Source organism: Hyperolius riggenbachi, chromosome 1 (assembly GCF_040937935.1).
Source record: "Hyperolius riggenbachi isolate aHypRig1 chromosome 1, aHypRig1.pri, whole genome shotgun sequence".
NCBI classification, from domain to species: Eukaryota; Metazoa; Chordata; class Amphibia; order Anura; family Hyperoliidae; genus Hyperolius; species Hyperolius riggenbachi.
In genome coordinates, this window is record NC_090646.1 from 263,201,586 (window position 1) to 263,227,403 (window position 25,818).

General features: G+C 42.4%; 1 protein-coding gene across 2 annotated transcripts; it reads left to right on the top strand.

Moving 5' to 3' along the window:
- Positions 1-18: 18 nt before the first annotated feature.
- On the top strand, positions 19-25,753 carry LOC137547878 (interleukin-8-like). Of its 2 annotated transcripts, none has more exons than XM_068271124.1 (4): positions 19-132; positions 23,925-24,060; positions 24,652-24,735; positions 25,613-25,753. In XM_068271124.1, the coding sequence occupies exons 1-4, from the start codon at positions 126-128 to the stop codon at positions 25,638-25,640; spliced, it is 255 nt and encodes an 84-aa protein (XP_068127225.1). In that variant the 5' UTR covers positions 19-125; the 3' UTR covers positions 25,641-25,753. The 2 variants fall into 2 exon arrangements, with proteins under 2 accessions (XP_068127225.1, XP_068127224.1); XM_068271123.1 differs by lacking the exon at positions 19-132 and adding an exon at positions 23,479-23,608.
- Positions 25,754-25,818: the final 65 nt, after the last annotated feature.

Consider the following 25,818-nt stretch of genomic DNA (forward strand, 5'->3'; position numbering starts at 1 on the left):
CTGTGTGCTGACCAGAAAGCTGTTATGGGTAACGGCCATTTTCAAAATGGAGGACGGAAAATTCCCTTGATCACCGTGAACAAACAGGACGCGGGACAGGAGAAAAACACTGAGGAGTAGACGACATGGAAGGTAAGTATGACTTGTGTATGCTTATTTTGACTTTTAATTTTCAGTTCAGGTTTTCTTTGAGGGGGGTAAAGCCCTAGGTCCTCAAGTGGTTAAAACATAAAACACAGTGAACGATAGTTGCAATAAAGTGCAGCAGGGGAAGCTGTCTGCCGGGGGCGTCCCTTCCTCTCGGTCACCTCTTTAACTACAAACCTGGGTCACGTAAGCGCTCTCTCCTTGCACATTGCTGCCAGTTCCAGCATCATAATACACTCTTATACGGCATCCCCTGCTGCACTTTATTGCAACTATCGTTCACTGTGTTTTATGTTTTAAGCTAATATATGAATTTCTTTTCAGGTGGTATATTGCACTTTGCACTTTATTAATATATATATGTATGCACTTTTTCAGTCAATTATTGAGTACTGCAGAACCCGGGTTCTATCACTGGGTGGGCTCTTATTGAGCCACCCAGATGATAATTATTGGTCATTATATTTAATGCTGGATTACTGAATTGAGGTGCCAGTACTTTACGACTGCAATTGATGAGGTTTGATCTTTTGGTGTTTTTTAATGTTTTTATATGTATGGTGCTATATGATTGTTCCTAATAAACATTGTTATACTTTTTGAATACTGATACATGGAGTGCTATTTTATGGTCATATACTTCCCTTAAGCAAATTCTCTTATCTATGACCTAGCACACATGTGTTTACACAGTTGTGCAGAAACTTCGTTTTATGCTGTCCACAATGAAGCAACGACCTTATTATCGTGGTCATTGCTTCATTGTGATACGCCAGCCCCTTCACCGCGGCAAGGTAATGATCACGAAGGGGAATTGGCACATGTACATGCCTTTTGTTTTGTTGTTGCAGCTGCAGTGCAGCCAGAAAAATGAGGCAGGCATGTACACGCACCAGAAAAATTATTATAGCGGACGCTGCTAGCAGCAGCCTTAAAAATTCAGGAATCCACCTGGAGTCCTGGACCCTGTTGGTGGTGGCGGAGAAGGCAGTCAACTGGCCTGCGGGCAGAGATGCTGTGTGGGAAGCGACTTAGTCTTGGGGCAGGCAGTCACACAGCCTGCAGGCAGAGATGCTGTGTGTGGTGACTGACTTAGTCTTTGGGCAGGCCTGAGCGTGCTTTGCAGCCTAGGCATCCATGGTCAGATGGACCCTTGACCCAACGCTGTGTGCCAAAGATGTCACCACTTGCCTTTCAACATCACGGTACAGTTTAGGTATCGCCTTGTTTGAGAAAAAATTGCGGCCTGGTATCTTCCACTGCGGTGTGTGGCTTTGCTTTTGTGTGCTGCTTTTTTCAGGTGGTCATCCCATTTCAGTTTGTGCTTTGTAATCATGTGCCTTCGTAAGGTAGTTGTCCCTACACAGGTCTTGGTCTTTCCACGGCTCAATTTTCGGTGGCAGAGAGTACAGATGGCATTGCTCTCATCTGAGGCAGACACACAAAACAATTTCCACACCGCTGAGCCCTGGGGTGAGGGCACTTTGGTGGTGGCGGCCGACTGAGTGTTAAGTGGGGTACTAGAATCAGAGCAGGAGCAGGAAGATATGTCACGCTTCCGTGTGGAAGCTGAGAAAGATGAGGTGTTCTGTGTTAAATAGTCAACTACGTCCTGACAATATTGGGGGTTGATGGCATGTGCCTTCTTCTGAAAACTGTACTTTGGTCGAGGGCCACACGAAATCACAACAGAGCGACCTCGAACAGACCTTCCAGGTGGCCTGCCTCTGCCTTTTGTTTTGTCCATATTGGGGGGAATAAGTGAAAGGTATGCACTGACTTGACTAATAGAATGTGCAGTCGCACAGGTGCAGTTAACAGGTATGCACGGAGTGGTATATCACACTGCGTGCACTCACGTAGGTAGGTGGGTGCACTGTGAACAATAGGTAGGTATATGCAGTGATGGATATTACAATGTACACCTGTCACACACAGACAGGTACCGGACAGGCACAGTGACACTGCGTGCGCTATCGTAGGTGGGTGGGTGCACTGTGAACAACAGGCAGGTATATGCAGTGATAGGTATTACAATGTGCACCTGTAACACACAGACAGGTACCGGACAGGCACAGTGACACTGTGTGCACTCCCATAGGTAGGTGGGTGCACTGTGAACAACAGGTAGGTATATGCAGTGATGGGTATTATAATGTGCACCTGTCACACACAGACAGGTACCGGACCGGCACAGTGACACTGCGTGAGCTCACGTAGGTAGGTGGGTGCACTGAAGTGAACAACAGGTAGATGCAGTGATGGGTATTATAATGTGCACCTGGCACAGTAGTAATTATACCACCAAGGGGCCAAAAGCCAGCTGCGACTGACTGACAGGGCTGTATATAATGCAAGTGGGCCACAAAAAAAAAAAAGACACAAGAACAACATTAGCTCTCAAAAGAGTGGTTGAGGAGGGGTGCTTTTTAGCAATAAGAATCAGCAAGGAGCAAGCTAAGTCTACAAGAGCCTAACTAAGCTTTCCCTATAGGTCTCTGCACAGAAGCTCTCCCTTCTCTAATTACTGCAGGCACACGAGTGAGTGAAAAGCCTGATGCTGCCTGCCTTTTATAAGGGGGGGGGAGTGGCTCCAGGAGGGAGTGTAGCCTGATTGGCTACAATGTGCCTGCTGACTGTGATGTAGAGGGTCAAAGTTGACCCTAATGATGCAATATGGGGGCAAATCGAACTTCCACAAAAGTTCCCGATTCTCCGCGAAAGCGAACCACTGAAGTTTGCCGGGAACCGTTCGGGCCATCTCTATTCCTTATTCCTGCCTAGTTGGTTAACTCATAAATGTAATGTTTATGTTGCCTTATGCAAACCAATGATATGTACAGTAGAAGAGTTGCCCTAGTGTATTCAGAAATATCTCATTACGTTTCATTTAGCTATTAAGATGTTTGTCTTACGCTTCTTAGGCCAATTATTTGGTGCTGTTATTTCTTCTCCTCACCTCCACATCTACTTACAGTATGTGCAGCCTCTCCTCCATGCTGCCAAAAATCAGTGCAGGAAAGCACACTGAGCAGGGCATAAGCAGTGGCGTAGCAATAGGGGATGCAGAGGTTGCGACTGCACTGGGGCCCTTGGGCCTGAAGCAGCAGACACAGCTGAAGGTGTGGAGGTCATGATAGACATTTGTAACCACATTTTAAGGCAATCCTCCACCAAGCCCATAAAAACCAAGACTATAGAAATTGGAGACAGAAGAGAAAGCAGGACCCTGCTTCATAGTATGAATGATGCACACCTTTAAAAAACAACAGAGAATCAGACAAGAAGCATCTATCGTAACTCATGGTTTATCCCTCTTATTTGTTTATCTCATCAATTACTTGATAGATGTGTTGAAAAATATGGTATAAGGACAGTTAAATCATGACATAAGAAAGATAATTAAAGATAAATTGTGAATTCGAAAAAATAAGGGATTGATTCACAAAACGTATCTAATGAATGATCTTGTGTTGTCTGTTTATTCCATTATTTATCTATTTGTATCTTAAAGCAGGTTTAAACTCTGACATAAAACTCTGTAAAAACTTGGTTTCCTAATTTTTATAACCCATTCAGTTATCATATTTGCTTTTGTGCACAAGTGTCCATTTTCTAATTACAAGTTCCCAAAGTACAGTTGATCTGCTCTGAAAGCTGCCAGTGTAGTTCATTGCATAGCTGCTGTATTTATATATTATAAGGTATCCAGTGAGAATGTGTCTTCTCCTGTGTACACTTTCTGCTTGTATTCACCTAAAACACTGCTAGCAATGTTTACAATAGTATCTGAAAATAAACAACACATTATAATCACTTCCACAACTTAAAGGGACTCCGAGCAGTGCGGAAACTATGGAAAGACGCATATCATTTTAAAGCTCTCTTTCTCCTCTTTCCAATGATATATAAACCACTGCCCTACGCCTTTTAGTTTTCGTGATTTTCGCGATTGAAATTGCCGCGGCTGCGATTTCAATCGCGAAAATAGAGAAAACTAAAAGGCGTAGAGCGACGATTTAGGTGTCGTCAGAAAGAGGAGAAAGAGAGCTTTAAAATGATATCCATCTTTCCATAGTTACATTGTATTACACAGGACGACTTTTTCTGCTGAATGGAGCTGCTGACTTTGAGAAAAAGTCGCCCTGTGTAATACAATGTAACTATGGAAAGATGGATATCATTTTAAAGCTCTCTTTCTCCTCTTTCTGACGACCTCTAAATCGTCGCTCTACGCCTTTTAGTTTTCTTTATTTTCGCGATTGAAATCGCGGCCGCGGCAATTTCAATCGCGAAAATCGCGAAAACTAAAAGGCGTAGGGCGGCGGTTTATATATCATTGGAAAGAGGAGAAAGAGAGCTTTACAATGATATGCATCTTTCCATAGTTTCCGCACTGCTCGGGGTCCCTTTAAGTGCTGTGTTTAACTGTTTAAATATTATTCTGCTATCAGTGTTTTTTCTGGTAGTACCTTTTATGCTGTGAAGAATAATTTAGAGCAAAGAAGAAATCCATAATTTATCTCTCCTTTTCTGTCTTAATCTGTGATTAATTTGTACTTATCTGTTTATCTCATGAATTATTTATCCTTATAGTTGAGATGAAAAATAAGGAAGGTGAGATAATTTAAGAGAAAATGAGTGTGTATAAACCCAAAGCAGAAACAGAGATAAATAGCGAAGGATAGATCATTATTAAAGTAAATGGGAAACTCACAAAAAAATTAAAAAATAAATAAAAACGTACCTAAGGTCCTATAGAGCCTTCCCGCTCCTCTCACGGTCTGTTCCTCCCAGTGTTGGCTTGCCTGTTTCAATCCCCCGCCACGGGAGGCTTCAGAGGTCTTTGGGGACCTTTTTTGCTCCCGCAGACAGGCCACTCCATACTGCGCATACGTAATACTGCACACAGTAATACAGACAGTGGCATACATAAAATACAGATATTGGTGCATAATATAGAACATATTTAAAGAGAACCCGAGGTGGGTTTTACAAATCCTATTAGAACTCAGAGGCTGGCTCTGCATATAATACCCAGCCTCTGTTGCTATACTGTCTCCCCCCAGGCCCACCCTGCGCTCTGCTGTGCCCCCCAAACTAAACCACTGTGCTAGCAACACGAAGCGTCCCTTCCTTCCCTGATTGGAGGGGAGGGACGCAGGCGGGGAGCAGCGATATAGAGGAGGCGGGGGAGCGGTGTAGAGTGACAGTGTACATGTAAACAGCCTGCTGGCAAAACGTTGTGTGTCGCTAGCACGGCGGTTTAGTTTGGGGGGCACAGCAGAGCGCAGGTGAGGTCTGGGGGGAGACAGTATAGCAACAGAGGCTGGGCATTATATGCAGAGCCAGCCTCTGAGTGCTAATAGGATTTGTAAAACCCACCTCGGGTTCTCTTTAATTACAGTGACAAATGTAACATGATGATCAAAATTTATAGCAAATTGCAAGAAACAAAAGGGGGAGAGAGCTCTGCCCTTGTGGGCTTACACTCTAAATACTTAAGATGAGTTTTGTGAATCAGCCTCAGTGCTTATTTACGGGCAGCTGAAATGGCAGGAAAAAGAAAAAGATTTGCATGATGTACATTACAGACCAAAAGTTTGGACACACCTTCTCATGCAAAGAGTTTTCTTTATTTTCATGACAATAAACATTATAGATTCACACTGAAGGCATCCAAACTATGAATTAACACATGCGGAAGTATAGTACATAACCAAAAAGTGTGAAACAACTGAAAATATGTCATATTCTAGGTTTTTCAAAGTAGCCACCTTTTGCTTTCATTACTGCTCTTTGCAAACTCTTGGCATTCTCTTTATGAGCTTCAAGAGGTAGTCACCTGAAATGGTCTTCCGACAGGCTTGAAGGAGTTCCCAGAGATGCTTAGCACTTGTTGGCCCTTTTGCCTTCACTCTGCGGTCCAGCTCACCCCAAACCATCTCCGTTTAGGTCTGGTGACTGTGGAGGCCAGGTCATCTGGCGCAGCACCCCATCACTCTCCTTCCTGGTCAAATAGCCCTTACACAGCCTGGAGGTGTGTTTGGGCATTATTGTCCTGTTGAAAAATTAATGATAGTCCAACTAAATGCAAACCGGATGGAATAGCATGCTGCTGCAAGATGCTGTGGTAGACATGCTGGTTCAGTATGTCTTCAGTTTTGAATAAATTCCCAACAGTGTCACCAGCAAAGCACCCCCACACCATCACACCTCCTCCTCCATGCTTCACAGTGGAAACCAGGCATGTAGAGACCATCCATTCACCTTTTCTGCGTCTCACAAAGACACGGTGTTTGGAATCAAAAATCTCAAATTTGGACTCATCAGACCAAAGCACAGATTTCCACTGGCCTAATGTCCATTCCTTGTGTTCTTTAGCCCAAACAAGTCCCTTCTGCTTGTTGCCTGTCCTTAGCAGTGGTTTCCTAGCAGATATTCTACCATGAAGGCCTGATTCACACAGTCTCCTCTTAACAGTTGTTCTAGAGATGTGTCTGCTGCTAGAACTCTGTGTGGCATTGACCTGGTTTCTAATATGAGCTGCTGTTAACCTGCGATTTCTGAGGCTGGTGACTTGGATGAACTTACCCTCCTCAGCAGAGGTGACTCTTGGTCTTCCTTTCCTGGGGCGGTCTGCATGTGAGCCAGTTTCTTTGTAGCGTTTGATGGTTTTTAAAACTGCACTTGGGGACACTTTCAAAGTTGCCAAAAGTGTGCAAAGCAGTAATCAAAGCAAAAGTAAAGCTAAGCTTTGGCTACTTTGAAGAACCTAGAATATGACAGTTGTTTCACACTTTTTGGTTATGTACTATACTTCCACATGTGTTAATTCATAGTTTGGATGCTTTCAGTGTGAATCTACAATGTTCATAGTCATGAAAATAAAGAAAACTCTTTGAATGCGAAGGTGTGTCCAAACTTTTGGTCTGTACTGTATAAAAAGTCATGGGTTGAAGGTAAAAATGGCATAGGTCTTAAAGTGTAGACTACCAGGAGACAAATTAATGCCTCCAGCAAACTGATTTTTTATCACTTGTGATGAAATCTTAGCGTAGTAGCAAAACATTTGATTCATCATTATGTCAATCAAGGCATAATAATATGAAAGACCAGAAACTATTTCATACACTATAGACAACGAACCCCTTTGTTTAAACATCCTGAACTGTAGTTGACATTTCTTCCTTTTAGCTTTGGCTGAGCAATGTTTGCCAATGAGCAATTATTTATCTGCCAAACATATATCTGCTAAAGAGATGTGTCTGCACTTGCAATGTTCCATTGCAAGCTATGTACAGTAAATGAAAGGCATTACTGGGCATTTAAAGGGAAACTGAAGTAAGAGGTATACGGAGGCTGCCATATTTATTTCCTTTTAATCAATACCAGTTGCCTGGCAGCCCTGCTGGTCTATTTCTCTGCAGTAGTATCTGAATAACACCAGAAACAAGCATGTAGCTAGTCTTGTCAGATCTGACTTTAAAGTCTGAAACACCTGATCTGCTGCATGCTTGTTCAGGGGCTATGGCTAATTGTATTAGAGGCAGAAGATCAGCAGGGCTGCCAGGCAACTGGTATTGCTTAAAAGGAAATATACAGTACATGGCAGCCTCCATATACCTCTCTCTTCAGTTCCCCTTTAAAGTGGACCTGAACTCAGAACTTCCTCTCTGCTCTAAAAGATACACAACAGCATAATAACCTTTAAAGAATTTTTTTTTGTTACAGCTGATATAAATCTGCAGTTTGTCTACATCCTGCTTTCATTGAAGCAGTCATATTATTAACATCCTGTGTTTACCAATTAACTCTCTGCCGTGGCAGTCACAGCTAACACAGCTCGGGGATCAAATTACAACTTGTGCTTAGTCACAGATGAGGGGAATTAGATAGACGAAACCATGTAAATACATACAGAGTGCATTTCTATATGTTTTCCATCTGTCCAGCACAAGAGTTCAGGTTCACTTTAACATAATTTATGGCAACTGAACTGATTACTTTTTTACTAATGTGTATTTAAAAAAAAAAAAAGAATATCATATTCTTATAGCAATTGAAACATCAATGCTGATTTTAATATAGTTTGGCAAATACAGAAATGCCTTGTTTAAACATAACTTATTTATAGTACTGTTTAAAGGGCCACTATCATAAAATTGTAAAATTGTAAAATATATACAGTACATATAAAATGTACATGAAATAACTTTTTCCTATGTTGCTGTCATTGACAGATTTTGGACTAGCCCATCTCATCATGGGGGATTTTCAGAATTTTCTTAATTGTTTACAAAAGTATTTCCTGCTAAGGATCTGCAGTTCTGCACAAAGATGCTGGTAAACCTTTCTACTCATTTGCACACAATTTTGGCAGTGGGACTGAGAAACTGCAAGTGCATTTTAATCTGGGGAAGAAATGTACATTTTATATGTATGTATTTTAACTCCTACACTGCCACAGACATCTAGTGTCAGTGGTGCAGCGCCAACCGGTGGTGGAAGAGTCTCTATAATTACCCCTCTTCCACCACGGGGTGGCGGTGCACTGCTGACACTATCTTCTGAGCCCCGATCACATGTAATATCATGTGATTAGAAGTCAGAAGAGGATGCTGTGAGTGCAGCGCTGCAGGTGGATGAAGAGAAGAAGCCAATCCAGCTGCCCAGAACAGGTAAATATAAAAACGCTCCCTACACTGCTCTGGATGATCTCAGTAAGGTAGAACAACGAGTTCTGGCGGCTGAGGTTAAAATGAGTGTGCATCTTCAAGCAAAATATTTCATTTGAAGAAACTAATGGGTTAAATTATGCGTCCGCAGTCTATAGGCACTTGGTCTACATCCACTATCATTTTTACGATTCAATCATTCAGCGTAGCATCCTTCAGTCCTATAACATTGTTCACATCACCTGAAGATCTTGAAAGATAGATCGTGGAACAATCGTTCGGCAGTGGATTCATGCCATCTGTCTTTCAGTGGGTACTTAGCTTTACTTGGGTACTGGGTACTTGTCTGATATCAATCACACTGCTGTAGCTAATAGCTTTGTACTGTTCGAATCAGGACAAAGTAAATATAAATAAATAAATAGTCGGTACAGTCATGCTAACGTCATTTGAGTCCTGTTCCCACCAGTGGCACATAAGAGTTACCAGCATAACTTGGCTGATTTAGCTTAATACGTAGACTGTAATTGATTCAACACTGAAACACAAAATGTAAGCCTTTAGTCATAGATTGGCTTAATCCAGGAGTGTGATTTTTTTTTCTTTTAACATCTCAAGAGTGAAAAAAGAGTAATCTCACAGAAAAAGCCAATAAAGTCAGCAGAAGCCAAACCATGTTGTACTGATCAAAAGCATGAGTAGGATAACGCATATGGTTTGTGTTTGAGATAACACTGGAAGATTGTATTACTGTTACACTGAAAGAAGCAATATTCAAAGGATATTGTGCAGGCATTGAGAAACAACATTTCTGCAGAAAGGCGATCACTGGCAGATGTTTGATAAAAGGAAAACCTTGCTCATTCTGCCCTTTTTCGGTAGAAAACCGATTTCTCATGAGGAAACAGAAATAAACGTCAAAGAGAAAATGCAACTGCTATAGGACTCACCATGCATTGCAGCACATAGGGACCATCACTGTCTGACTGTACATGCAAATAAAACCAGTATTATGCCAAAAAGATGTATAAAACTATTTTGGAAAGAATATGTCTAAGGATTTTTTATTAAACTTTCCATCTCTAGAGTCCCAGATTTTAATCCTGACTAGGATTATTATCTGCACAGTATTAATATTTTATCTTCATGTTTGCATGGGTTTCCTCCAGGTATTCTGGTTTCCACCCACATCCCAAAAACATCTCCATAAAACTCACTCTAGGATGTGGTCGGTCGTGTCACTAGGTTCTTCCTGAGGAGATACGCAGGAGTTTTTGGCACTGATGACCGAGGTTACAGAGGTTTCACCAATGCAATTTGCTAACAGGTGGTCAAGGTATGTGACCAATTTTTCTTCTATGGTATTGTCACTTTTACCCCATCAATTGACTATAACCGTCCCCTTAGCAAAAATCCTAATCCAAACACCTAACCCTTAACCCTCCTTAACCCCTTCCTCAGACCTAAACCTAACCTGTTCTATTGACATGAACACACCCTTGGTGCCAAACATCCCACCACCACGGTGTAAACCCCTCACTGAATCCTGACATTCTAATTTTAATGCACTTTTAATATGCCAAGTGCATATTAAAGTTCTTTGTTTGGCAGAACAGAAAAATAATTGAGCAGCATCAGGGATGGCAATGAAGACATATGTATGCAGTCAAACTACACTCATCCTTTACCGTAGTATGCAGCGTCTGCCACCTGGCTCTGATACAACTCTGGCACTTTATTTGGCCTGAGGAAGTGGGCGCAGACACAACAAAGGCATTGCTTGTGCTTATTAAAATTCATATTTCATGAACTTGTCTTTATTGAGGTAAGCCACCTCTATATTTTAAAATGTTTTTTTTTTTTAACACAATTTTATCTATTGGACGCCTCCTACCTCCTTTGTCCATTTATATGGAGTTTATTCTCAAATCAAAGTGGTGGTGACCAGTCGCGGTATTCTACGTTTCTTCAGCGTGGTAGGCGTGATGTCAGAATAGAGCTGCACTGACTAGAGAATTCAAGGAAGGGCCTTCATGTCTCTTGCCGCCAGTAATAGTTGATCCTTAACCTCACTATAGTGGAGTTTAAGTATAACATCCCGAGGAGTGTCAGAATTATGTAGACACCCCAGAGCATGATGTATACTATCCATTCGGGACAGGGAAGGGTCAGCTTGTGGGAGTAGAGAAAAGATTTAAAGCTGTATCTTTCCTTCAAGACTGTGATTTGCTCTGGCAGACCTCTAATATGCAGGTTTGAGTGCCAAGCCTGATTTTCAAAGTCCTCCATGCGTGCCTCTATTTGGACAATCATGGATTCCTGTTCTTCAATTCTGTTTCTATCTTCGACCACAGCATCATCCATAACATCAGCCATAACATCATGATGATCCTCCAGCAACCCAACCTTGCCTCTGATCTCGTGCAGCTGTGAGGTGATCATGTTAGTGACAGCAGCTTGCAGGGGGCCAAGCATTGTTTGCTGCAGCATATTTGTAGGGTCTTTTCTCTGCGTCTTGCCCTTCCTGGGCATTTCCTACACCTCACCAACCTGCTCATGGATGAGGTTCGGGAGCCACCCAGCGCTGCTCAATCACATTTGTTTCTGATGGTGCCATGCATGCCCCCCTCGCAACTGGTATTGTTTTAAGGAAATAAGGATGGCAGCCTCCATAGCCCTCTCACTTCAGGTTCCCATTAAACTTCTAATAGCTAATGCTAACCCCATTACCCTATGCCATAACACACATACATAACATAAATAAACATACTAAAGCACAGCTTACCCAAATGGAAATCCGTAAAGAATAGTCACCTTTTCTGCCATATCCAAGTACCAGGAACTAAAATTTTTACAGCTGGCACTTCTGCTACAGCAGGGGTCTCAAACTCAATTTACCTGGGGGCCGCAGGAGGCAAAGTCAGGATGAAGCTGGGCCGCATAAGGGATTTCAACAAAAAAAGTCCTCAAATGTCATTATTAACAGTTTTAATTATTTCTTCTGAACATGAAGTGTCCTACCTTATAGTTCGCTTCAGTGCTCCCATTACAAGTAATCCGCCGTGTCCCCGCCGCAAAACGAGGGCTGCTGAGCCCCCAAATCGCCCGGGGGGCAATCCGCTGGCATTTCCTGGAAGGGGCAGAGCTTTCAGCTTCAGATCTGCCCCTCCTGACGTCAATAGCGGCGGATCGCCGCCTCTGCCTGCCCCTCTCACTCTTCCTTAACAGAAAGGGGCGGGGAGAGGCAGCGATCCATGCGGCGATTGATGTCAGGAGGGCAGAGCTACAGCTGGAAGCTCTGCCCCTCATTGCAGTCGTGGATGTTTGCCCGGGGGATTTTAGGGCTCTGCAGCCCTCGTTTAACGGCGGGGATGCGGCGGATTACTTGGGAGCAATGAAGCAAACTATAAGGTAAAATAGTTCGCTTCCGAGTCTCTTTTGCTGGCGCGGGCCACAAAATATTGTACCGAGGGCCGCAAATGGCCCGCGGGCCGCGAGTTTGAGACTCCTGTGCTACAGTATATGTCCTGCAAATGATAATTGCCGTAGGTACTGGCTTTGACTACGTTGTAGCCGAGTGCTAGCATTCAAGTCAACAAGACCTTGGCAAACAGATTCCCTCCTTAAGGTGCGTACACACGCACTACCAGCGGCAACGACGGGCGGACTGATAAGGCTGTTTCTGAACGATTCGCTGAGCGGATCATTCAGAAACAGCCTTATGAGTCCGCCGACAGCTCGTACACACGCGCTACTGTCGGCTAAAAGTCCGCCCAGCGGGAGGGTCCGGCAGACCCGTGTTGTCCGCTGGTAGTGCGTGTGTAGGCACCTTAAGAGACAGCTAATGACATGAACTGGTCATTGTATTCTATAAAGCATTATGGTAAATTGGTCAGCCTGCAATAATTACATAAGAATGATAAAGTATGCACATTAGATGTTAAATTCCATGTATGAAGTTTGTTGAGTTCTCAATAAAAGCCTATATAAAATTCAATTTTTTGTATCAGGCACATTACTTTATTATTTCCTATGTCATGGATTTTGTATAGCACTTACCTACTGGTACTTCATTTTTGTCTTCACTCACTAATCACTGGGACAGGCAGACTTGAGAATTTCCAGTGAGTAGTTTTGGAATGCACGCTGGCTGAAGTCCACTAAAAGCAGACTGGGTGTTAGTCAGCAGACAGAAGGCTGAAGTCCTTTGGTAAAACAACAACATGAATTTACCATCTCCAGTAACTAAAATTAATCTCATATCCTAGCTTGAAGATATCTGTTTCAAGCAAGGTACATCTACGTACAGTATATTAGGCTATAAACACTAAACAATTTTTTGCAAATTTGAATCTAAATAATTTACTCACCTTTCAGAGTGATCACTGTCTCTAAAGCATCGTACACAGACACAAGGCGTGCATATTATAAAAACCACCTGTTAAAACGGGCATCAAATATAAACAATATTCAAGTTATTGTTTTGTAAAATGCGTGCCAGGATATGCCATAAAATATTGTTTATAATACTGATATTCTACTATTCCCCACTGTGACTTCTATTTGTACGTCTTGTACAATGTGGACCAGTAAAAGTACAAATAGTAAAATCTCTAATATTTACAGATGATATTTTACTATGACCTAACCTCTCCCTACTCTCACACAGAACCCTCCCCTGCTGGTGCCTCTCTGCAGCCACAATTTCTTTAAAAAAGGTGCAAAAAGTGTACCAAAACCTGGACAGTGGCATGGCAGAGGAAGATCAAGTGTGAAATAGTCGCCAAGAAATACGTATTTTGCTCAAACACTTTTGAATGGTTATTTTAAAAGAAATTTTAATGGCTGCCAAATTTTGTGGTTAATAGCAAAACCCCCATGCAAGCTAGAATCTCCAAATTTTCAGGATATGTAAATGAGAAGAGTGGGAAGAAGAGAAACAAAACAGAGAAAACATTTTTTTCAGAAAGACCTTGTAGTTTTGCAAAAAAAAAAAATCAGTGTTAAAGTTCATACACAGAATGTGGGAAAGCACCTGAAACATACTAAAGTGCTTAACTACTTAAAGACCGCCCCACGCCAATGGGGCTCCGTCCCCTCTTCAGTCTCCGAGCGGCAATCGCTGCTCGGGAGACTGTTAGACGGCGTGATCACCATCTATTTACATGTACAGTGATGCGATCGGCAGCAGCGCTGTACTGGGGACAGCCGTGTGACACGGGTGTGCCCTCCTGAGACCAGGGAGTGATTGACTGTCATAGGCTGAAGCCAATGACAGCTGATCACCCTGATTGGCTGGCAGGAGGAGGGAGGGAGGGAGTAGGGGAGCACAAATAAAAAAAAATAGCAAAATTTATTAAAAAAAAATAATAAATATTTATAAAAAAAAATAAACAACGGTGCAGCGTTTAGACCCCACCAACAGAGAGCTCTGTTGGTGGGGAGAAAAGGGGGGGAATCACTTGTGTGTGGGCCCTGCAGCTTGGCCTTAAAGCTGCAGTGGCCAATTAACAATAAAAAGGCCTGGTCTTTAGGGGGGTTTAACACCGCGGTCCTCAAGCAAAGCCCCGTGGTAGAAACATCACATTTTTAGCAAATGCTAGGGAGGACAGTGGGAACAAGAGGAAAAAAAATGTTTTTTTTTCTTCTTTCTCAAAAAGACCTTCGTTTTTGAGAAAATCGATGTTAAAGTTAAAGGGAAGAAGACTATATTTAAATGTAGTAAAATGGCAGATAATGTATATAAATATATATATATATATATATATATATATATATATATATAATTAACCGGTTCAGCGCCGCGGTCCAAAAATCTCATGCATCCGAGCAACGTTCACCTCCCATTCATTCGTCTATAACTTTATTGCTACTTATCACAATGAATTGATCTATATGTTGTTTTTTCTGCCACTAATTAGGCTTTCTTTGGGTGCTACATTTTGCTAAGAATTATTTTTTTCTAAATCTATTTTAACAGGAAGATTAAGAAAGAAATGAAAAAAATTCATTATTTCTCAGTTTTTGGCCATTATAGTTTGAAATTAATATACGCTACCGTAATTAAAACTCATGTATTTTATTTGCCCATCTGTCCCGGTTATTACACCGTTTAAACGATGTCCCTATCACAATTTATGGTGCCACTATTTCATTTAGAAATAAAGGTGCATTTTTTCAATTTGCATCCATCACTATTTATAAGCTTATAATTTTAAATAATATAATAACATATTCTCTTGACATGCATATTTAAAAAGTTCAGACCCTTGGGTAACTATTTATGTTGTTGTTGTTTTTTTTAATTGTATTTTTTTTTTTTTTTTTATAAAAAAAAGTGTATGTGGGTAATTTTTGGTGTGGGAGGGAAACTGTTAATTTTAAATGTAAAATAATATTTTTTTTTATTAAAAATGTATTGTGGTGCAGTTTACTATTTGGCCACAAGATGGCCACAGTAAAAAAAAGTCCTGGATGCGAACGATCTCGCATCCAGGAACTTAAAAGCAGGGGAGATGTTTCCTGGGGGCAGAAATACCGCGCTCTCTGGAGAGAAAGCGTCGGTATTTCTGCGAGGAAGATAGATCGGTGAATGGGAATTATATTCCCATTCACTGATCGGGGGGCTAGCGGCGTGCAGCGGGGGCGCGCCCGATCGCGCGCACGAGGCGGTGGCAGCAGCAGTGCCTATCTGGACGAGGAAGCTCGTCCAGAAAGGCCGAACTGGATATATATACACAGTGGGTTGCAAAAGTATTCGGCCCCCTTGAAGTTTTCCACAGTGTGTCATATTACTGCCACCAACATGAATCGACTTTATTGGAATTCCAGGTAAAAGACCAATACAAAGTGGTGTACACGTGAGAAGTGGAACGAAAATCACACATGATTCCAAACATTTTTTACTAATAAATAACTGCAAAGTGGGGTGTGCGTAATTATTCAGCCCCCTGAGTCAATGCTTTGTAGAACCACCTTTTGCTGCAATTACAGCTGCCAGTCTTTTAGGGTATGTCTCTACCAGCTTTGCACATTTAGAGACTGAAATCCTTGCCCATTCTTCTTTGCAAAACAGCTCCAGCTAAGTCAGATTAGATGGACAGCGTTTGTGAACAGCAGTTTTCAGATCTTGCCACAGATTCTCGATTTGATTTAGATCTGGACTACTGGGCCATTTTAACACATGGATCTGTTTTGTTTTAAACCATTCCATTGTTGCCCTGGCTTTATGTTTAGGGTTGTTGTCCTGCTGGAAGGTGAACCTCTGCCCCAGTCTCAAGTCTTTTGCAGACTCCAAGAGGTTTTCTTCCAAGATTGCCCTGTATTTTGCTCCATCCATCTTTCCATCAACTCTGACCAGATTCCCTGTCCCTGCTGAAGAGAAGCACCCCCAGAGCATGATGCTGGCACCACCATATTTGACAGTGGGGATGGTGTGTTCAGAGTGATGTGCAGTGTTAGTTTTCCGCCACGCATAGAATTTTGCATTTTGGCCAAAAAGTTCAATTTTGGTCTCATCTGACCATAGCACTTTCTTCCACATGTTTGCTGTGTCCCCCACATGGCTTGTGGCAAACAGGAATTCTTATGCTTTTCTGTTAACAATGGCTTTCTTCTTACCACTCTTCCATAAAGGCCAACTTTGTTCAGTGCACGACTAATAGTTGTCCTATGGACAGATTCCCCCACCTGAGCTGTAGATCTCTGCAGCTCATCCAGAGTCACCATGGGCCTCTTGACTGCATTTCTGATCAGCACTCTCCTTGTTTGGCCTGTGAGTTTAGGTGGACGGCCTTGTCTCTTGGTAGGTTTACAGTTGTGCCATACTCCTTCCATTTCTGAATGATCGCTTGAACAGTGCTCCGTGGGATGTTCAAGGCTGTGGAAATCTTTTTGAAGCCTAAGCCTGCTTTAAATTTCTCAATAACTTTATCCTTTACCTGTCTGGTTTGTTCTTTGGACTTCATGGTGTTGTTGTTCCCAATATTCTCTTAGACAATCTCTGAGGCCGTCACAGAGCAGCTGTATTTGTACTGACATTAGATTACACACAGGTGCACTCTATTTAGTCATTAGCACTCATCAGGCAATGTCTATGAGCAACTGACTGCACTCAAACCAAAGGGGGCTGAATAATTACGCACATCCCTCTTTGCAGTTATTTATTTGTAAAAAATGTTTGGAATCATGTATGATTTTTATTCCACTTCTCACGTGTACACCACTTTGTATTGGTCTTTCACGTGGAATTCCCAAAAAAATTGATTCATGTTTGTGGCAGTAATATGACAAAATGTGGAAAACTTCAAGGGGGCAGAATACTTTTGAAAACCACTGTGTGTATATGTATATATATATACACACACACACACACACACACACACACACACACACACACACACACACACACACACAGTGGGATGCGAAAGTTTGGGCAACTTTGTTAATCGTCATGATTTTCCTGTATAAATCATTGGTTGTTACGATAAAAAATGTCAGTTAAATATATCATATAGGAGACACACACAGTGATATTTGGGAAGTGAAATGAAGTTTATTGGATTTACAGAAAATGTGCAATAATTGTTTAAATGAAATTAGGCAGGTGCATAAATTTGGGCATCACAAAAAAAAGAAATGAAATCAATATTTAGTAGATCCTCCTTTTGCAGAAATTACCGCCTCTAAATGCTTCCTGCAGGTTCCAATAAGAGTCTGGATTCTGGTTGAAGGTATTTTGGACCATTCCTCTTTACAAAACACCTCTAGTTCATTCAGGTTTGATGGCTTCTGAGCATGGACAGTTGTGTGGGGCTTCACACCCTGAGCTATACCAGCCCACATGGTCCATGGTAATGGGGCGGCTCGGGGGAGGGGCGGCCAAGTCTCCCCCTCTTCCCCTGAGCTCTTGTCCAAGACAAGGGGCTCTTCCGCACCTCCGGTGCCCCAGGAGGAGGTGAGGGCTGACGAAGCCCTGGGGGGTGCATGGTGGTATCATGGAGTCCCCTTTTCGAAGGGGGCCCCCAGATGCCAGTCCTCTCCCCAGGTCAAATGAGTTTAGGGGTACATAGCACCCCTTACCCAATTCCCCAAAGGTTTAAAAAGAAATAAAAACCAAACCACGAGAAAAGTGTTTTAATTTTCTAAATTAACAATGAATACCTACCTTAAAAAAAAAATGTTCCCACGCCAGTACCCTTGGCAATGATCTCACGCCAATATCCTCAGTTAGCTTGATTAAAGATCTACGCGCACCTGTTGCCACACACACCGCTCCTGACCACAGCTCTAGCTATACTAAGCATAGCTAGAACATAAGTATCTACATCTCTCTCCAAGGCTCCCCACTGGTCTATTAACAGACCAATGGGAATCTTAATATAGCTAGAGCTCCATCCCTACGCAGCTTCTGCTCTTCTCTCCACCCACCTCTCCCATGGCATCCATCCACACCCACCACCCCTATGGTGCCCACCCACATCAGCCATGGGTCTGTGGGTGGTCTCATTGCTACAATTATTGCCTGGCTGGCGCATCTTGTTCACTCCTCAGAGTTCTATGTGTGCAGTTATCACACAACACCCCAATGTTATCCTCCAGACCCTCTTCAAGTGCTCAAGTGCCAAGGTTGGAATGTGGTCACATAGGGACAAAGATGTAGAAACACTAGACTGGCTGTTAAGTGAGAGATCCACTGGGTCCCAACTGAGGATGATTTTACAAAACTGTTGCCAGAGAATGTAAGTGAGGTTGGTTTTAATTATGATCTTTCTTTTCAGCATTAACAATTTGTTGTTAAAACATTAGAAAAGTTTAATATTTTCTGAAAGGAACCTAACTCCAATTCATGAAACTATAAATTATATATTTTTTCCTATGAAGCTTTCTCTCACTAGTATAAATCCAGAGGTGTCGATTCTAGGGGGGTGCCAGTATGGCTCATGCCATGGGCGCCAAAGCACCATGGGTGCCATGCCTGCTCCCATGCTGCACCCCCATGTCTGCTACTGGTACTGCACTGCCATGCCTGCCCCTGTGCTGCTGCCCCATGCCTACCCCTGTGCTTCTCCACCATGCCTGATCCCGTGCCTCCCCGTCACTCAGACCTCAGATTAATTCCGTTATCTGGGAAACATGGCTACTTAACTTATGTATGTATTGTGCACTTGGCAGAGAGAGGGAATAAGAAGGGATATTTCCAAAAAGGTAGCAATATCCCAAGCCAAAACCCCAGATACTCCCCTGTATAAATCTAACAGCTCTTACAGGTTTTAGACTAATCCGACTCCTTATGGGGGTTACTCAGGTATTCCTTTACTCTCTAGATAGCAGTGATACAGTCCAACAGTCAGACTAGTATGCACACAAGCCGGCAGATTGGCCAATACCTCTGCGTAGATCCTTTGCAGGGAGCACTTTTGAAAAGAATAAAGAAATATGAATAAAGGAAACATTCATAATCCCTCAATAAAGTGGTGTGTAACATCCAAAAATAAAAAAAATTGCCACTAAATAGTTAGTGCCCCAAAAATATGTTACCCCGTTTTTTCTAAAATAGGTCCCTACACGTTCCCCATTTATATTTTTACCTGGTCTTTGCCTTACTGCCACAACTGTCCAGTGCCAGATTGTGGGAAGTTGTTTGTTTGTTCATTTGTTTTTTAACTACAGTAACGGTATACGTATGGTCATGCCACCAGTGAGTTGGGCTCAGGATGAACTGAGTGACGGCTCACCCTGCTGCTGCTCAAATCCCTGATGGCATTAAATACTATTCCCCTCCGAGTTGTAGAATCTCATGGGGGAGATGAAATTCAGGGTCTGGCGATCACCGGAGCCCTGAATTACTCTTGCGCAGGGTGCACAGCATAGTGCTAGTGCTATGATGGTGCCCAGCTTTGGCGCTGAGCGCTGGGTGCCGAAATGACCTGCTTAGACAGTAACAAACTTATCTTTGCATGCAAATAACAGCTTCCTATTTTGTATAAAGACGCTATGATAACAACACTATGACCAGAAAGTGATTGAACCCCCCTCACTTTGAAGAGTTTACATAGTGATGTAAGTCTATTATCTAGTTGATGTTTGCTGTTGGAGGGGCAGTAACCAGGCATGTGCAAGTGGGGGCTCTGGGTGCCCAAGCACCCCCCCCCCCTCTTTAAATTCCCATAAAAAGGCCCCTTTTGCTGTAAAAATTAAGCCCTGCCTCCAGTTGTGATATGCTCCTGTGGGAGCAGGTAAGATAGTGTCTCTCTGACAACAGTGACCTCTCTCTCCCCCAGCCTCCACAGTGACCTCTCCCTCAACCTTGCACCCACAGGGACCTCTTCCTCCACCTAGGACCCATACTGACCTATCCCTCCACAGCATTAGCACTGCAGTGATCCTGTTTCCTCCAGCACCCACACTGACCCCTCCCTCCCCCAGCACCTACATTGACTTTTCCCTCCCCCAGCAGCACCCTTCCTATCCCCAGCAGTACCCTTCCTGTTTCCAGAAGAACCCATAGTGACCTCCTCCAGCACCTAAACTGACCTCTCCCTCCTCCAGCACCCCCAATAACTTCCCTTTCCTGCAGCACCTACACTGACCTCTACTTCTCCCAACATCCACCCCTTTCCCCCATAGCTGGCACCCAGTACTCATGCTCATATGACCTCAAGTACCTGCACCCAGGCCAGACATTGCATCCAGTACTCACACCTGCACCCAGCCTCCACATGGCCCCCACTATCTGCACCAAGCACCCACTTAACCAGTACCCGCACCCAAAGTATCTGCATTCAGAACCCATGTGACGCCCAAAGTCCACCAAAGTCCACCAATAGCCAGCACCCAGTACAGGCATGATGCCAAATATTCACTCCTATGTCACACCCAGTACCTGCACATAGCACCCACATGACATCTAGTACATGCACCCAGATCTCACATGGCAATCAACATCAGCATGACACTCGATACCCACCCACACCCAACACCCACATGGCACCAAGCATCTGCATTCAGCACCCACATGACAACCAATACCCCTAGCCAGAAATGAAGAGGGGGGTATTGTGAGGCCCCTTTTTAAAATTTGAGCACCCCCACTTAAAGCGGAATGAAATCCAGCATTTCTTCTTTGCTCTAAAAGATTATTTACAGCATATTATATACTACCACATTTTTTTCTAGAACAGCATTCAACTAGTTAAACACAGGACTTACTTAAGCTCCCTGCAGGGACAGCCTGCATCCGAACTAGTGATTATCTTGTGTTTAAAGGACTTACGAGGCCAAAACCAGTAAAAAAGTACCTGCATGTTGTTTAAATGCACGGAGGACGCCATCCGCGCTCTCCGTGCAGTTCCGCCGGGTCCCCTTAGTGAAATCGCCCCCCCCCCCTTACGCTCGCGACCCCACAGGCCGGGTCAGGCTCTCCAGCCACTCCTAATATGTCCGCCGGAGCTGGCCGCGGCTGCGCAGTCCGCATTGCCGCGAGTGCGGCTGCACAGCTCTAGGGCCAACCCCCCCGAACCACTCGTAAGTCCTTTAACATTATCTTGTGTTTACTCAAGTGAGGAATGTAAACACTTCTCTTACTGTGCAGAAACTCAAGAACACAGAGAGCTACTCAGAAATCATTCCTGGGTACATTACAATAGAAACACAATAATAATACACCAGTTATGAATAAAATGCAATTGCAGCTCTCCGAGCAAAACATTGTACTTTGGGAACTTGTAATTTCTAAATGAATAATACTACTTATGCACAAAAGCAAATACGATAACTGTATGTGATATAAAAAGTAGGAAAACAGGTTTTTTAACCCCCTTGGCGGTATGAAAAATACCGCCAGGGGGCAGCGCAGCAGTTTTTTTTTTATTTTTATTTTTTTTAATCATGTAGCGAGCCCAGGGCTCGCTACATGATAGCCGCTGCTCAGCGGTTTTTTAACCCCCTTGGCGGTATGAAAAATACCGCCAGGGGGCAGCGCAGCAGTTTTTTTTTTATTTTATTTTTTTTAATCATGTAGCGAGCCCAGGGCTCGCTACATGATAGCCGCTGCTCAGCGGCATCCCCCCAGCCCCGCCGATCGCCTCCGGCGATAGGTGATCAGGAAATCCCGTTCCTGGAGGGCTTCCCCCGTCGTCATTGGGAGACCCGATCCACCCCTTGGCGCTGCCTGGCACTGATTGGCCAGGCAGCGCAGGGGTCTGGGGGAGGGGGGGGGCGCACCGCACCGGATAGCGGCGATCGGGCACGCGGCGGCGGCAATCGGGGTGCTGGCGCAGCTAGCAAAGTGCTAGCTGCGTCCAGCAAAAAAAAAATTATTTAAATCGGCCCAGCAGGGCCTGAGCGGCACCCTCCGGCGGCTTACCCCGTGTCACACACGGGGTTACCGCTAAGGAGGTTAAGGACCCTCTGCACGGCCCTGGTAGTAACCTGTGGCAGTAGGGAGGGAAAATTAACACTGAGCTGGGTTGAAAAAAAGAAAAAGAAAATAGTAAAGTGATGCCACTTTTGGCATCATGGAGAAACAGTAAAGATGAAAACCAGCAGAAATAACCCTTTCTTATTTGTTAATATCATATATATCCTAAATCGTAGCAAAAGGGGTTGCAGAGGTAGCGACCGCATCGGGGCCCTTGAGGCAGAGGGGCCCCATGAGGCCTTTCCTAAACCAAAGTATAAGCTGTTTATTGGTCCTGTGGTGGAAATAATCACTTCTATAGATGCTTTGAACGTTAGTAATCATTAACACACTGTTCCCCATCCCCTTCTTGCACCTCTAACACTGTAGATGACCTTTGCAGGTTTGGTTGCGCCGTATCAAGTGTTACGTATAGAGTGCTTGGGGGGGGGGCCCAATGTAAAACTTGCACCGGGGCCCCGAGCTCCATAGCTACGCCACTGTCTAACAGTGAACACTAAAAGCAACAGTATAGGTAAGCTAAACAAGTAATTTCTTTTTTAAGGATGTTTTATTATTATTATTATTATTATTATTGTTATTTTTCAGTTAATATGGAGTTTTAGCCCACTTTAAGACATGTACTAGTCCAAAACTTGTCAGAGCCAACAAATTAATAATACACACTATAAGGGACAGCAACACAAATATAAAAAAATACAGTGCATTGTAACTGGACAAAGGTTCACTTACATGTTTGATTACAGCTGTATCTTAAATTCAAAGTATGTACATGAAAGTGGTCCTTTAATCAAGTTTGGTTTTAATCCATCCATCTATCTATCTTATTAATCTAGTAAAAGTAACAGATGAAAAAAATCACTGTACATTCCCTTTAAAGTTCAGTCTTTTTTGTACGATATTCTCAGGACTTGTTTTGCTTTGTTTAACTTTCTTTTTCCTTTTGAAGAACGTGAGCTGCACATGTGTGCCAGCTTTCTGCAGATAATCCGAGCATATAATTCATTTAAAAAAAATGTTGGTTCAGGTTCACAAACATGAACGAGGGCACAATGAATAACTTCTTGAAATCCTAAAATGTGTACCATGACTCAGGAGCTGTGACAAAGCGCAAATTACTGAAATTGGAATTTACAATGAGGTAATCAAATAAATATGACATCAGAATGACCATGCAAGGGTAGAATATAAATTCATTTCACTTGTCAGCTGCAAAACAGAAGCTCTAGGACACAGCAAAGCTAAAACAAGCAAGCAAGGAAACCTGCCAAGGAAATCCACAAGAGAACTTTAACCATGACGTTTGCCAAAACCTTCGCTGTAGCTCTCGTCCTTTTCTTAATTTTTACCACTGCAATAGAAGGTACTGCAGGTTTTTAAACACTTTCTCAAGACTTTTATTAACTTAATCACCAGTTATAAAGGCAGATTTCAGTTTTTAGCCTGTTATTTACTGTATCTGTACACAATAAATGTATTCATTCAGAATGTATTTTGTTGCCTGTAGTGTTAACTATTTCTGCATAGCTGAGAAACAGGAAATAGCAGCAATTAAGAATGAACTTGCAGTATAAATATGAGCACCATCTGTGCAGCATGAGCATGTCTACTAAATAAGTGAATGATTTAGAAATGAAAAGTATTTTTAAATTATTTTTTCTTTTCAATTTTAAACGCAGGTATGTCAATACAGAGATCCACAACAGACTTAAGATGCCAATGTATAAAGCTTGAAACAAAGCAAATATCTAAATCCGTAATGGATAGCGTGGAGCTGATACCCAGTGGTCCCCACTGCAAAAATCTTGAAGTAATGTAAGTATAATTACAATAGTACACAGATATTTTACTGAGAGTCTTAGATTAAAACATTTTTTAGTTTTGGGTGGCATGAGGAAACTTTAAAACCCCTGACATAATTTGTTTTTGTTATTGTTAACTATGCCCTAGTACAGAATTTCCCTTTCGTTGCCACTTGGTAAAAAAATTGGGGGTATACTGAAAATGGTTGGAGCAGGCATGTATTAGGTGCAGTCCTCATGCCCACTGTCCATCCCCCCCCCCCCCCCCCCATTTCTCCTCTGCCCCCTCCTTTCTACCAATTCTTCCTCTGTACCACAATTTACCAATCAACTAATTACTGGTCTGAGCCATGCTTTTGCGCTTTGCATCCTATGGGAGAAAAGCGCTTTACAAATGTTATTTCATGTTGTTGTTGTGTCAAAATCCCCCACCACGGCTCAGCTCAGGTCGCCGGTGTCTGGCGGTAGTTCACAGGCGCATGCGGCCAGGAGCGCTCTGTGCTTGTGCACGAAGGGACCATGACATCATTGTGTTTGCATTATTTTGTGATGAAACATTTGTCACACAGATATTTAAAGTTTAAATGTATATTTTATCTTTCAGTATCACTCTTAAAACTGGAGGCCAGGTCTGTGTGGACCCTTCAGCTCCTTGGGTAGATCGGATTGTCAAGATATTATTAGAAAGGTAAATTTATAGGCATTGCTAAAGATATGAAGAAATCCACTCTTTTTTTATGTGCTTTGTTTTTTTTTACCACCAGTACAGAAATGTCTCAAATATTCAAGTAAAACAAATGATGCAAGTCAGAAAAATTGTTCTTCTGGCACACCAGCTGTCCCTCACAGGTTTTTCTGCATCTGTGTACTTTAATGAGTGAGTACTGGGATGCAGATGACATATACCTGAGGCAGATCAAAACAAAAAAATGAGTTACTTACCTATGAAGAGGAAAGCCTCTAGCTACTGACCCCACCGTTGCCATGCACAAATCCCTGGAAGGAGCGTGTCGCATATGTTCTTCTGGCCTTGATCCCCTTCCTACACAAGCACAATTCATTTTGAATCACAATTAATTATTAAACACAAACTAGCACCCTGTTGTCCAGTTTTCAAAGCATTGTGAGTTTTTGAATCCCCCCCTCCTGGGAAGGACCTGGGAAAAGGTATACGTTATGTCCTGGAAGTTTTGTTCACTTCAAACCCCTTTCTTTGTAAAGAAGAATATAAAACACTTCTGTACACGTGATTACATGTTTGAAGTGAAAATACTTTCACTTTACTGAACATATCATTTAATAAGTCAGTTTAGATGTATCTGATATATGAAAGTGATAAATGATTCAACTCATTAATGTCTGACTTAAGTTGAGAAGTATACGTTTTTAGTAATAATTGTATTGTTGTATGAAATGATCACTTGTGAAAATTATTTTTAAATAACATTTAATAGTACAGTATTTAATCATAACCCGTGAATACTGTCTTTATAAAAAGATCTGAAATTAGAGAAAAGCTTTACATTTCTTGAAAAAATTGTAATTATAAAAACATTTTTTTTCAGACAGAAAAATGAGCAAGAGTCTTCCTGAATGAAAATGGTCACCCTTTGAAGACAATCTCTTTACAATTTTAAATGATAATATTGCTGTGTTATTTATTTAAAATGTCATCTCAATAACTATTTATGTATTATTTTATTTATTATTACTTTTTATTATTTATTAAAAACACCTCTATGGGTAACTATTATTTCAACTTTGGTTGTAT